We start from the raw sequence: 12617 nt of genomic DNA, 5'->3' as shown, positions 1-12617 counted from the left end.
GTGTTTGCCCCATACGGCAAAGAAATGCACTATCAGTGATAAATAAAAACTTGTAAAAGGGCTTTTGATCAGTTGGTATTTAATTACTATGCGACAAGAAATATACTGCGACATCTGGTCATTCGCAATTATCGCAATATTACAACATTATTCAGTAACTCCATGTTCAACAATGAAAGGTGTAAGAGATTTTATCCCAATAATCCCGCTCGAAACGGCGGTGTTCTCAGCCGGTAGAAATAGTTTTCAACAACACCACCTAAGAATACTTCCCTGTGCGTGAATAACGGTGCCCCGGTGAGTATTTCGCTGGCTCACTAATCAGGAGATCGTGTGTTTGATTCCTGGGTTGGCCCAGAAAGTTCCACAAGATTTTCCACTCGGTTTCAATTGTGAGTCTAATCCCTCGAATATGACGAATAATCGTGTACACATATACCTTTGGGCGCAAGTTAAATATTCTCTGGCAGTTGAAAATCGATATAAGAGTAGACCATAGTTCCCAATCAGAGGTACAACTTTTATAGCCAACAGGATCCGCTGTTCTCGATAAGCAGGAGACTTCCGGAGTTGGCCTTGTAAGTTCCTCACTTTTTCCGGCTTGGTTTCACCTTGTCAGTGGTTCATGACGGGGTCCTTTCCGATCAATTGGCGTGCACGTAAAAAAACACACCTTGACTTATAGCTAACAGGAGCCGCGGTTCTCGATAAGCAGGAGGCATCAGGTTCGCTCCCGGTTTTGGCCAAGAAAGGTCCTCGGTTTTCAGGCTTGGTTTCACCTTGTAAGTGGCTCATGACGGCGTGCACGTAAAATACCCCGAGAGTCTGCGTTCAAAATAAAAGTATAGTGCGTCATTATCCTGACAGAATAATTAGCCATGGTGATGGTTTGGCCATTTATTTCAGAAGCCAAACACACAACGATATTTGGTCTACTTAACCACGGTGTATTGTTCTCAAGCTCTCCGATCTCATCCTTAAGTTTCGATATAGAATAAGAAAAGTTTTGCCTTTCAAAGAGTTTTTTTCGGGCATATTTCCAGGGAGGCCATATCTTATTGACAAATTTGACATTATTGAACCCAAAGCCACAACCCTCCTTTCCTGTCTAGTCCCCGAATCTCTACCAAAATTAGCCATGGGGCTCGAGTAGATTTCATAGTTCGTCCAAAGTGTACTGCACCGATTCTTCCGTAACATCCTGTTGAAAATAAATTTTATAATCTCCAATAATGTACTTCTGTTTCAGCAGCAAAAAATAAAACAAAAGTTTTACCTGATTCACCTAATTCTCCGTGCTTTGACAAAGATGTCAATTGCTTATTAGCCATGGAGGAACTTTTAGCTCACTCTAAGAAATCTGCAGTGGCACCACGAGTAGCATTTATACCTAGTGTAAAAACAACAACCCCGGAACCTAAAGCAGCGGTGCAGGCTCACCGTGTAGCTGATAATGTAGTTAATGCTGGTGAACACGCCCAAAGACATCTTTTACTCGTAGAACGTAAGTATTTTTAAACGAGAACTTCACGCTTTGTAATTTAACATTTTTATATAATATTAAAGACCAATTAAAGGTGGGCATTATGCTTTCCGGTTTAAATGGAAATTATGGGAGATTAAATATTAGCGATATTAGGCCTAGCCTCGATTATCATTAGTAAAGTCGCTACGATAAAAAAAAAGTCTCTATTATCCATTATCCAATGTATTCAAATCCAGTAAATATAGCAGGCTAGCGATGGCATCGAGGGTTGATTGTGGTCTGGATACGTTAATTAAGGTCTAATTAATAATTTAGATAACATTTCAGACCTAAAAATTAGACCTGCAATAGGCAGATTTAGCTCTTGTATAATGTATGTTAACTTTTAAAAAATATAGTTTAGTCACTAATCAGTTCAGGGACACGACCGTTACCTGTATAACGTCACTTCCGTTTATATGTTAATTAGTTTGCCATTTGGGATTTGCATGGTTGAGATAATCAATAAAATGTATAAATTTTGAATCTTTGTTGCTAAGGCATTCAGTCCATAAATAGCACTTTAAACATTCTTCGCTAGTCGATGATGCCTATAAATGCACGTTAGGTCTGCTGGACGGAAAACATTGTTACCATTCAAACTGACATCCAAACTATCACGCCAATTAGTTAAAAGCACACACTATCGCGCCATTTAGTTTTAAGTACAAACTAACCCGCCAATGGTTCTAAATGATACCTAATTGTTCTTCACATAGATAACAATTAGGTATCAAACCTAGTGAATATTGTGAGCCATCAACATGTCAGTTAAGTATGTAATGAAGTAATTAGCGCCCTGAGTGAGCCGCTAAAGACGGTTTCCGGTTCGGATAACATTTAAATGGTTAAAACTATCTGATTTTGGTTCAAACTATAAAGTATTGAACTGGGTTCGCTTGATGGTTGTGTTTTCGCAAGATGAATGGAATAATGTTTTTGTATTTTAGTTCCATTGTAGTTTCAGTTTAATTGGCGTAACATAATCAACTAACACAGATTGTCATCCCCAAAAAACGCGATAATCAAAAAATTCATTTTTAAACTCATAAAAGCATGTCATTATACAACTCGACTCTCTTCACAAGGTTTAGCATTAACTCAAACATATTAAATATAGCATGAACTATAATGAAACAGCCTGTGTTCATTCCCTAATTTTATTGGCTATTGTATTGTTTCAGATGAAGTCAATGACGAATCTGACGAAGACATTTTAAATTCCATCAACGATCAACAAGTTAAACGATACCGACGACAAGCTACCGGCGAAGGCGATGGTGGCTCCGGAGCAGGTAACTTTCATAACTTTCACTATCTTATCCAAGTGTTCCCTGTCCATGATCTAAACAGACAGTCCCGATTTTACGGTGATATTCTTTAACTCCGAACATCTAAACCAGTGGTTCTCAACCTTTTTTTGCCAACGGCACACCTTGGAACATATGAAGAAATTGGGGCACACCTGACTAAATATATATGAAAAATATTTGAATTTTTCAAAAAAAAAAAATGGCAAGTCATAGACGACATACAACCGTAGACACAAACTAGTCATAGACACATAGAATGACCCAAACTAAATACATGTAAAGAAAAACACAGCTATGAACTTACGTCGTACATTATTGCATTGTTTCGAATTCCATCAGTCCAATAGCTGGCTTCTTTAGTAGGAAATTTTCTAAGTGTGACGTTCAAAATTCCGTGTCACACTTAGGAAGATCTTGCGACACACAGGTGTGCCGCGGCACACTGGTTGAGAATCACTGATCTAAACGAACGGATATTCGGAAATTTTGTGGTGGCTCAATGAGTAGGACTAGAGTTCCATCCTGGTATTGGCTGAGAAATTGTCAGTCTGCAGAACGGAGGTACAGCGTCTAGTCATTCGGATGGCAACAAAATCCAAGGCCTCGTGTACACTTGATAGTTGGAATTCGAAATAAGAGTAGGTTGTAGCACCGCTGTCCGGGCAAAATTCCCTCGTATGCCCGCTTCATTAAACCGAATAGAGCAGAGATTGGGACGCTAAACGCACGTTCCTTTTTTTTCAGAAGTTGTCATTATTTTGTAGTTCAGTTATTCAATTCGTGCCCTTCAAAATCATTTCTACATGGGCAAGCACCTTGAATACATTTTATTTTCCAACAGTTAAGCCTAGTATGCCTTCACAACCATTATGATCATAACATTTTGTACTACTTCCCATGAATGGCCGTATTACCTGCTTGTATTTAACAGAAGTTCCCAATCTTTATTTATATATATTTACTTACAGGATTCTTCGAAGAAACAACAGACGCTTTGCGTAAGTAATTACCTTTTCTATTATAAACGCTGGTGCAGAAATCATTGCTGCATGAAACCAATAAAAGAAATGAAATGAAATGAAATGGGGTTTAACGTCCTACTCTTCTGCACCTAACCTGGGCTAATTGAAGACGGGCATACGCCATACAGTGTGCTATGAGGGAAATTTTGCCCGGGCAGCGGCGCTACGGCCTCCTCTTATATCGAATTCCAACTGCCAATGGATCTTTTACGTGCACGCCAATGTGTACACGGGACCTCGGTTTTTCGTCCCATCCGAACGACTAGGCAACTGTCCTTGTCAGGCCCTCCGTTCTGCATCACTGACAAGGGGAAACCACGCTGGAAAATCGAGATGAACTTTCTCGGCCAATGCAGGGATCGAACACCCGACCTCCAGGCTAGCGAGCCAGCGCCATACCCACTTAGCCACGTGATCCCCCCCCCCAATAAAAGAAGATGAGAACATTAGAAATCAATCGCCGTATTGGTGAAGAAGAATAATATGATATTATTATGATAAAAGCGTCTTTCAGTTAGCTATATTGTCTTTTTCAGCACCGGCGGAATTGGAATTCTCGATATCCCAAACCATTACTTTAGAAGATACAGTTCAAGGCCCTTTATCAGAGACAGATAGAGCGCTTTATTCAGCAGCATTTAAAAAGGAGGTTAGTTGTTGATTTAGTCAATTTGTCGTACCTTAGGTTTGGCAGACTGAAGCCTGGGGCCTCCGGGCCTTCTGTATAATATTTTTGACGCGATCATAAAGCTTTCTTACACGTACTGTAGTCTTTAACATCCCTCATCATCTTCGGCTTTATGCTAGGTTCTCCACTTTCTTGTGATGCGTTACGAAAGGATTGTTCCCAATGAGTTCACGTACGGATACGTTTCGATACGATCAACACGATTGCTACGACTGACCTCGATATATGATAAGACCTGATAGGATCACTACGATTACTCCGCGATTAATAATAGTGATAGTGGGAATCGATCATTACTTAATTGTGTTTAATACACACTTCTATCTTACTCTAATCGTGAGGGTGGGGGACTGGGGGGGGGGGGGCTCATTCATAAGTTGAATAGCCTAGGACCTATCTTCATCTAAATCATTACGTCACTGACAGTGGGTAATGTATATTCAAGCAAAGCACACAGCCCAGCGATTCTAATTTCAGTTGTATGCACATTTTAAATGTAAATTACATATATACCAACTTAGAAAGGAGATTTACCGCATCAAATTTAATCAACAAATTAACCCATATCGGAAGAAGTTGTGTCCCTTTAAATTAAAATTAATTTACATAATAAAGGTGTTTCTGATTATTCATTTTATTTATTTTTTTTAGCTGGAAAGACTGTACGCTTTTTTCCCCGGATTTAAAAGAGTCGATATTACAGATGTAACACTAAATGCGTATGTAATTTTTCAAATATAATTTGACGATATTTATTTTATTTCATTTCATTTTATTGTATTTTGACCAATGAAAGGATGGTTCGGATAACAAAAAAAGACTTTAAAGAAAGTATTTCGGGTCTGTTTGATCTTTATTGGTCATAATTTTAACTTGAGAATCTAAGGTTTTGATGACATGATATAGATTTTTTTCTTTCAGAGAAGGAAAGCCACAGGTCCAATATTCTATTGTTCTGAATGGTGCGAAAATTGGTGCATTTGGAAGTACACCCGACGAAAGGTTGGCAAACATTCTTGGAGAAATCAAAAGTGCGGGAAATGTTTTCAGTGAATCAAATCCAATCCTTGGAAGCAATATTGTCCCACCAGACCTCAACCTTGAAGACTTTAACCAAACAGGTTGGTTTTCTTTTTGTTTTCTTTGATAACAATAACAGAGGCCCGTGTATACATTGGCGTGCACGTAAAAGATCTCTTGACAGTTGGAATTTGATATTATAAGAGTAGGGCGTAGCGACGCTGTCTGGGAAGAAATTCACTCATTAGGCCAGTGGGACGTTAAATCCCATTTCATTTCATTTTTTTGTAAATAGCGAACCATTAAAGAACTGATATTCCTTTGACATCTTCAACTTTTCACAATGTTATACTTTACAAGGCATTAACAATTCAGTAAATACTGAACTACAAGCAGAGGGGCGCTATGACGAGCTTTGCGTCATTGTTTTGAGTCTTTGCGCCCCCTTGAGTTTTTGTGCCCCCTCGCAAATGGCAAAAATCAAGGTTTTCAACATTATGCTTAACCAGTGTCAAACATATACTGTGGGTCAGTTTCCACACAGACCAATATTACCCGGCGGCAATGGGACCCCCCCCCCCCCCGACACACACACACGCGCACACACATATAAATATTGTTGGGTTTTTTTTTTTGGGGGGGGGGGGCTTGATGGGATCTTGTTCCTCGTGCAAAATCTTTGCTCATCACACCCTGATTTCAAAGGGGTTCCCAATCCCACAAATGACTATCAAGGGCTTTGAGCTTAAATTCAATTACCTTTAACTTCATCTTCAGTCTCTCTTTTACTATCGGATGTGTGTAATGCTGACGATCCTTGTCCAGCTGGTTATATGTGTACAGCCAATAAAACAGACACCGGCGAATATTCAGATGATACCGTCTGTATGCATGCTTGTTACTTTACTAAGTTAAATGTTTTGTGTCAAAATGATGCTATTTGCACACTGGATAGCAACAACGAACCTTATTGCCAGTAAGTCGACATTTGTTATTATTTATTGTACATCTATTCATTTGATTTGATATATACGCTGTTGTTTTTATATCAAGGTTTTTGTGGTCTGTGTGTTTTGTCCGCGAGTTTGGCTGCCACGTTGTATTGATGTTTGTTCCTAATGCATCAAAGCATAAAATTTACTCGATGTCAGCACTAACAAACACTCAGATTTTATTGAGAGGTCACTCCCGTTAAGCGGCCAGTCATGAAAATTCCCTTGAGTGGCTGCTTAATACAGATTCTACTGTATATGGAATAGCAAAATTATTATAAATATGTTTGTTTTAGATGAGAAAACCCTATTCCAATCTTAATAACGCAATTAGGATATCAACATTTTTAAAAGCAATTTTTTTGTCGAAGTTACGACCTTACAGTTCTGAAATTTTGCATAGAGAAGCCCCCCAATGTGATTAGTGATCCTACGCAAAAAAACTATTTGGGTCATAAGTGGCACTTACAACCTTCCAGAACTATGGCATCGAGATATACATTATGCAAGAGCTAAATTTGTCTATTGCAGGTCTTTCTTTAGGTCTGAAATGTTATCTAAATTATTAATTAGACATTAATTAACTTATCCAGACCATAATCAACCTTCGGTGTCATCGCTAGCCTGTGGTATTTACTGGATTAGGATCCGATTCTCATGATTAAATCAGGAAAAGGATAATCGAGACTATGTATTTTATCGTACCGACTTTAGTAATGATGATCGAGGCTACGTCCAAAATTCAATCGCTAAATTCTCGGTTCTGCAAATTCCCTTTATATTACATTGCCAGCTCTTTATCTAATCCCCCATAATGTATCTTTTAGTCAGAATTGGTCGATTTGGTGAACTTTTGGATCAAATTGGTTTTGTTTTTTGATTGTGTATGGTTTAAATGTTATATTTAACTATTATTCGGTGTATAGTGGTTTTAAAAGATGATATTCGTTTTATTAATTTCAGATGCGGAACATCACATAGTGGTGTTTTTTGTGAAAATGAAGGTGCACAGACATCTGACAGTCTTTCTACTGCTGAAGTCATTGGAATTACCACCGGTACTTTGCTTGCTGTTGCAGCCTGTGCATCATGTTGTTTCTTCCTGCTTTTCTGTAGAAAAAAGAGTGGCACGTAAGTAGGCTCTACAGCTCTAAAAATGTTGATCTGTTTTTGAAATTGGCTTTAGAAAGAAATGTGGTTTGGCGTCCACTCGACACAAACTAGGTCATTTCGGAACTAACATATGGTTTAAGTTTATTTTAATAATTCGCTTGCTCGTAGAGGTCTTTAACAGTAGGGGGAAACCAAGGGACCCGGAGAAAACTCTCAACGTTGGACAGACGATCCAACATGCGTAAAACCGGGGAATCGAAACCACGCCAGTTGACTCAATGACAGACTTTATGATACAACGCGCACACGCTAACCATTCGGTCATCCAACCCCCCGAAAATACCTTTAGGAACTTGATTAACAAATTATGTATGTAATGATTTGTATACTGTTTAGAATATTTTATTTTTGATACTGATTAGTACCAGTTTGACGATTGTTAACACAACCTACACCTAGTCCCAATTGATGTCGTTTTGTTGTGCCACGGCTAATATCATTTTTGTTGTTGTTGCTAGGGACATGGAATACAGTTACTATGGTGATGATGATAATTTAATGGAAGGCTATATGGACCAAGCTTCCAGTCTTGGTATCTCAAATATGGTAAGGATTATAATGCTTTATTTAGCCCAACTGTCCCTTTTTTTGAAGTTACAATTTCATATTTTTAAGTTATATTTTTAAAATGTTTTAAAATAAAGCCCTAAAATAGATGGTATCTATAAACAGTCCTACCGTGTTAAAGAATAATCATATTAATCCCATAATTCAATATTGCCAGTTGAGAAGTTGGCAAAAATATCATTTTAAACTTTAAATTCAAACGTTTGAAGATTTGATTTCTTGCTATTATACTGTCATTACTTACTTGAGAACGGCACGAGGAACTTATTGAAACGTTGTTGTGTGAAATAAACTCAGTGATTGTTTTCCATATACATTTGTGTTTTATATCAGATGTTCAGTTACTAAATGCCGTATAAGAATTTAAATCTTATTAATTAAATACGTATGCAAATTATATATGAAAATATACACTTCTACAATGTCTTGGCAAATACTAAACGGCACTGACATAAAGATGCTTCAACTTTTACAATATTGTAGTTTGCAAGTGAATAACAATTCCCTCAAATATGACGAACAGAGATATAAATTATCATTTTTACTGGTTTACATTCAATTTGATGCTTACATTGCTTGTTAATTAATTATTATAATTATCTGTTTTTGATGATTTCAGTATATTGATCGACCACGAGTTTCTATACAGCCACTAGATATATACAACGATCGAAACTTAGGAGCTCAAGCTTAATTAAGGTAAGTTAATCTTTGATATTACAGGTCTTTGTCTGTTTTTTAGCTTCAAATGTTATGTAAATTATTATTCAGATATTTATATACCGAAGTTTAAGTCTCTGAATGTTCTTGCAATCGTTAGCCATTAGATCAAAACAATAGAAGGGCTTCTTACGTCTACCAGTTAAGGATACCTTCACATTTTTGTCTTGTGCGCGTCCCATGGGTGTGCTTCGGGGCAATTATACGATACTTTTATTGGACATAACTACCCTTTAAAATGTATCTTTAACGTTGTATAAACTTTTTTATCCAGGTATGGAGGTTGAATTTCGCTTCGGTATCAACTAAGCCAAAATTCAGCGTTAACCAGAACCGTTCCAAGTGTTATTCCCGGTGCTTTTCCAAAGCTTGATTATGCACTGCCGTAGTGAAAGCATCATCTAAACATTAGTGAAACAAGACCAAATGATCGCGTAAAATCTGAACTCGAATCTTAGTATCTGTTTCGTATATCCAGTGCATATTGTGTATTTCATAGTGTTATTCAATATCAATAAGGGGATGCTAAAGCATAAATAGCCTAGTTTGCCAAGTCTTTCTTGCTCAAAAAAACGGGTGCCATGTTGTGCTCAACGATTGGTTAATTGTGTTACTATTTAATTCTTGTGTCATGTAATCGTGTATTCGTAAGGGCCTTTGTGAATAACCTTTTATTTTAAAACAATTCGTGTATTCTTAAAGTTCTTTTATTTGTATCGATTTGTGTACTTTAAAATGTCTTTTTGTTTCAATTTGTGTATCCTTAAATGTCACTTTTGTTTCAATATGTTTATCTTTAAATGCCTTTTTTGTATATGCTTATTATATTAACTCAATTACTCACGCCTGCTTTTCTTAGTTCGTTATATTTATCACCATCGGGGATCTCATCTACTTACTGAATTTATTAAAGGGACAATAAGCCAGAATAAAAAAAAATCCTTTACCACCAACACATATAAGTCAGAATATTACTTAAATCGACCGCACTAAAACATGTATTATGCAAGAGCTAAATCTGCCTATTGCAAGTCCTTCTTTAGGCCTGAAATGTTATCTAAACTATTAATTAGACATTAATTAACTTATCCAGACCATGATCAACTCTCGATGGCATCGTTAGCCTGTGATGTTTATTGGATTAGGTTCCGATTTGCTGTTCGACTTCCATTTGTAATTAAATCATGAAATAGATAATCGAGACTATGTTTTTTTATCCTACCGACTTTAGTAATGATGATGGAGCCTAGGCCGAAAATTCAATCGCTAAATTCTCCGTTCATAGTGGATCATTTTGGCTGAAATTTTCAGAACTATCAGCTCTTTATCTAATCTCCCATACTGTATCTTTAACTAAATATGATTTGTGAACTTGTTTGTTCTCTAGAGTGCTTAATATTTGCCTACACTTTGTGAACCACCTGGCTTACTGTTCCTTTAATTACAGATCATATTTGCATTACAATAAATATACTAATTTCGTTTCGTTTTACAGATTGAATCAAATGTTAAACAAATAATTTAACGAAACGCAATAACGAGATTTATTTTAATCAGATGCCAAATCGGGTATTACAGTTTAAATATTTAGAATTTAACCCAGGGGCCAATATTCAATTTAATTTCTTTAGAATCATTATTAATCCATTTCTGTTAAATTTGATATTATTTTCTATTTCATCAAGGATGAGAGTTAACAAAATATCAAAGATGAATCAATTGTAATAAATTATTTGTAATAGATTGTTTGAAGGAGATTGTATATTTTTAACATGCATCTTAATGTTCTTATATTATTATGAAATAACCCCCAGAAATGACATGACCTAGAAATATCAAATATCATTTTGGCGACAATGAAAATAATCAGAGATTTCTCGACTGAACTAAGATAAAAACGATTACCAATGTACTGTGGACGCGGAACTGAGAATGACGTCATCGCAACCGTCTTTGAATTGTTACGTCATATCAAAAATCGAAGTAAAACGATGCGCATGGAACAGGTATGCCAAGTGTTAAGTCGATCGTACTTGAATTGGCGGACCCTTGGACTTTTTACGAACAGCGTCGCACAAAACATCAACAAAAAGAACGGTTAGGGCTTAGTTCCGGATCCAATAAAAGAGGTTTTTTTTATAACGTGTTTTCGTGATCATAATTTTTTTTCTTGAACCCCATAAACTAGATATTGTAATTTTTAAACATTGTTACGGAAATTATCTTGAAATTTGCTATTGCCTTGATATAGCCTTCATTTATTTGTTTTTCAAAGAGGGAAATTTTTTATTGGTATTGTTTTATTTATTATGCGGGATAAAATGGTCAACACCTTATTCTAAAATCCTTTGTATTTTTTTCAGAGTTGAATAATTATTATTATATAATATAATAAAAAGAAATCATCCCATTTATCCTTGAACGTAGAATCAAAACTCTTCGTGTTTCACACAATAATGAAACAAAAAGATGTCTTTAGCTTTATCCCTTTTTATTATACTTTCTCCTTGGAAACATGAGTCCGAACGCTGGTCGTTCACAAAGGACAAAAAGTCATTCTTATTGTTAAAATAATTTTCACCTATGTATTATAGAAATTATATTGTTAATAATTGATATTTATTAAAAGATCCAAATAAGAAAGATGTGTATGTGATAACATGGGGTAATTTGCTTTTGCGTTTAATTGAGAAATGGTGTTAAGTTACGTCATACGGCATATTGCCGTCCTCCTGGTGAAACTCTATAATATAGATGAGTCAAGTACACTGTTTAATGCCATCTTCCTGGAGAAACTCAGTACTATGGACCCAAAGTGTTAGTGGTTAAGTGCACGATAGAATCTTTGCTGGAACTCTCTATACGATAGATCCAAACTGAGCGGAGTCAATTGTATGGTAAAATTATGATACGGCATAATGGTTTATAATATAGATGAGTCAAGTACACTGTATAATGCCGTCTTCCTGGAGAAACTCAGTACTATGGGTCCAAAGTGTTAGTGGTTAAGTGCGCGGTAGAATCTTGCTGGAGCCCTATACGATAGATCCAAATCCAACTGAGCGGAGTCAATTGTACGGTAAAATTATGATGAAAGTCTATATGATACATCCAAAGTATACACGGATTATTGTTGTCACCCTGCCCAAATTCAATACGGTAGTCTCAAATTGTAATGGTTGAATTACGTGGCATAATGTCCTCTTCCAGCTAAAACTATAGAAGACATATCTAAAGTGTGGGGAGATGTCGTCTCCAGTTGCAACTTTATGCGATAGATCCAAAGGCGGTAGGAACTCGTCTTCCTAACGAGTCAAATGGTCTTCATTAGCCCTTTCGGAGCAGAACAATGAGACGTTAAACCTCATTTCATATAATTATGTCCTTTTGCTGAAACTCGGTACGTCCTCCTATGATGAAACTCTATACGATAGATCCTAGGAACATGTCTTTCCAACGTGTCAAGTGCACGGTATAATGATGTCCTCCTACTGATATATCAAACTGTAATGAGCCAAGTGCACGGTTCAATGCCGTTTTCCAAAGTATAGCATCATCCCCAGCTGTCATCCAATAAATAAACGCAAAGGCACAGAA

General features: G+C 36.6%; 1 protein-coding gene across 4 annotated transcripts in view; it reads left to right on the top strand.

The window, feature by feature from the left end:
* LOC126832583 (uncharacterized) overlaps window positions 1-11663 on the top strand; it is a 62733-nt gene extending 51070 nt beyond the window's left edge. For 3 of the 4 annotated variants that reach the window (XM_050563421.2, XM_050563420.1, XM_050563422.2), the window contains 11 exons: window positions 1250-1504; window positions 2710-2820; window positions 3807-3836; window positions 4397-4509; window positions 5200-5267; window positions 5470-5669; window positions 6346-6544; window positions 7524-7691; window positions 8192-8279; window positions 8920-8999; window positions 9295-11663. In XM_050563421.2, coding sequence (XP_050419378.1) covers window positions 1250-1504; window positions 2710-2820; window positions 3807-3836; window positions 4397-4509; window positions 5200-5267; window positions 5470-5669; window positions 6346-6544; window positions 7524-7691; window positions 8192-8279; window positions 8920-8994 — 1307 coding nt within the window. In that variant the 3' untranslated portion in view covers window positions 8995-8999; window positions 9295-11663. The remainder of the gene's footprint in view (window positions 1-1249; window positions 1505-2709; window positions 2821-3806; window positions 3837-4396; window positions 4510-5199; window positions 5268-5469; window positions 5670-6345; window positions 6545-7523; window positions 7692-8191; window positions 8280-8919; window positions 9000-9294) is intronic. The other variant, XM_050563423.2, reaches the window with a different exon arrangement.
* The last annotated feature ends 954 nt before the right edge of the window (window positions 11664-12617 follow it).

Source organism: Patella vulgata, chromosome 9 (assembly GCF_932274485.2).
Source record: "Patella vulgata chromosome 9, xgPatVulg1.2, whole genome shotgun sequence".
NCBI lineage: Eukaryota > Metazoa > Mollusca > Gastropoda > Patellidae > Patella > Patella vulgata.
Note: the sequence above shows the minus strand (reverse complement) of the source record. Positions and strands in the feature narration are given on the sequence as shown.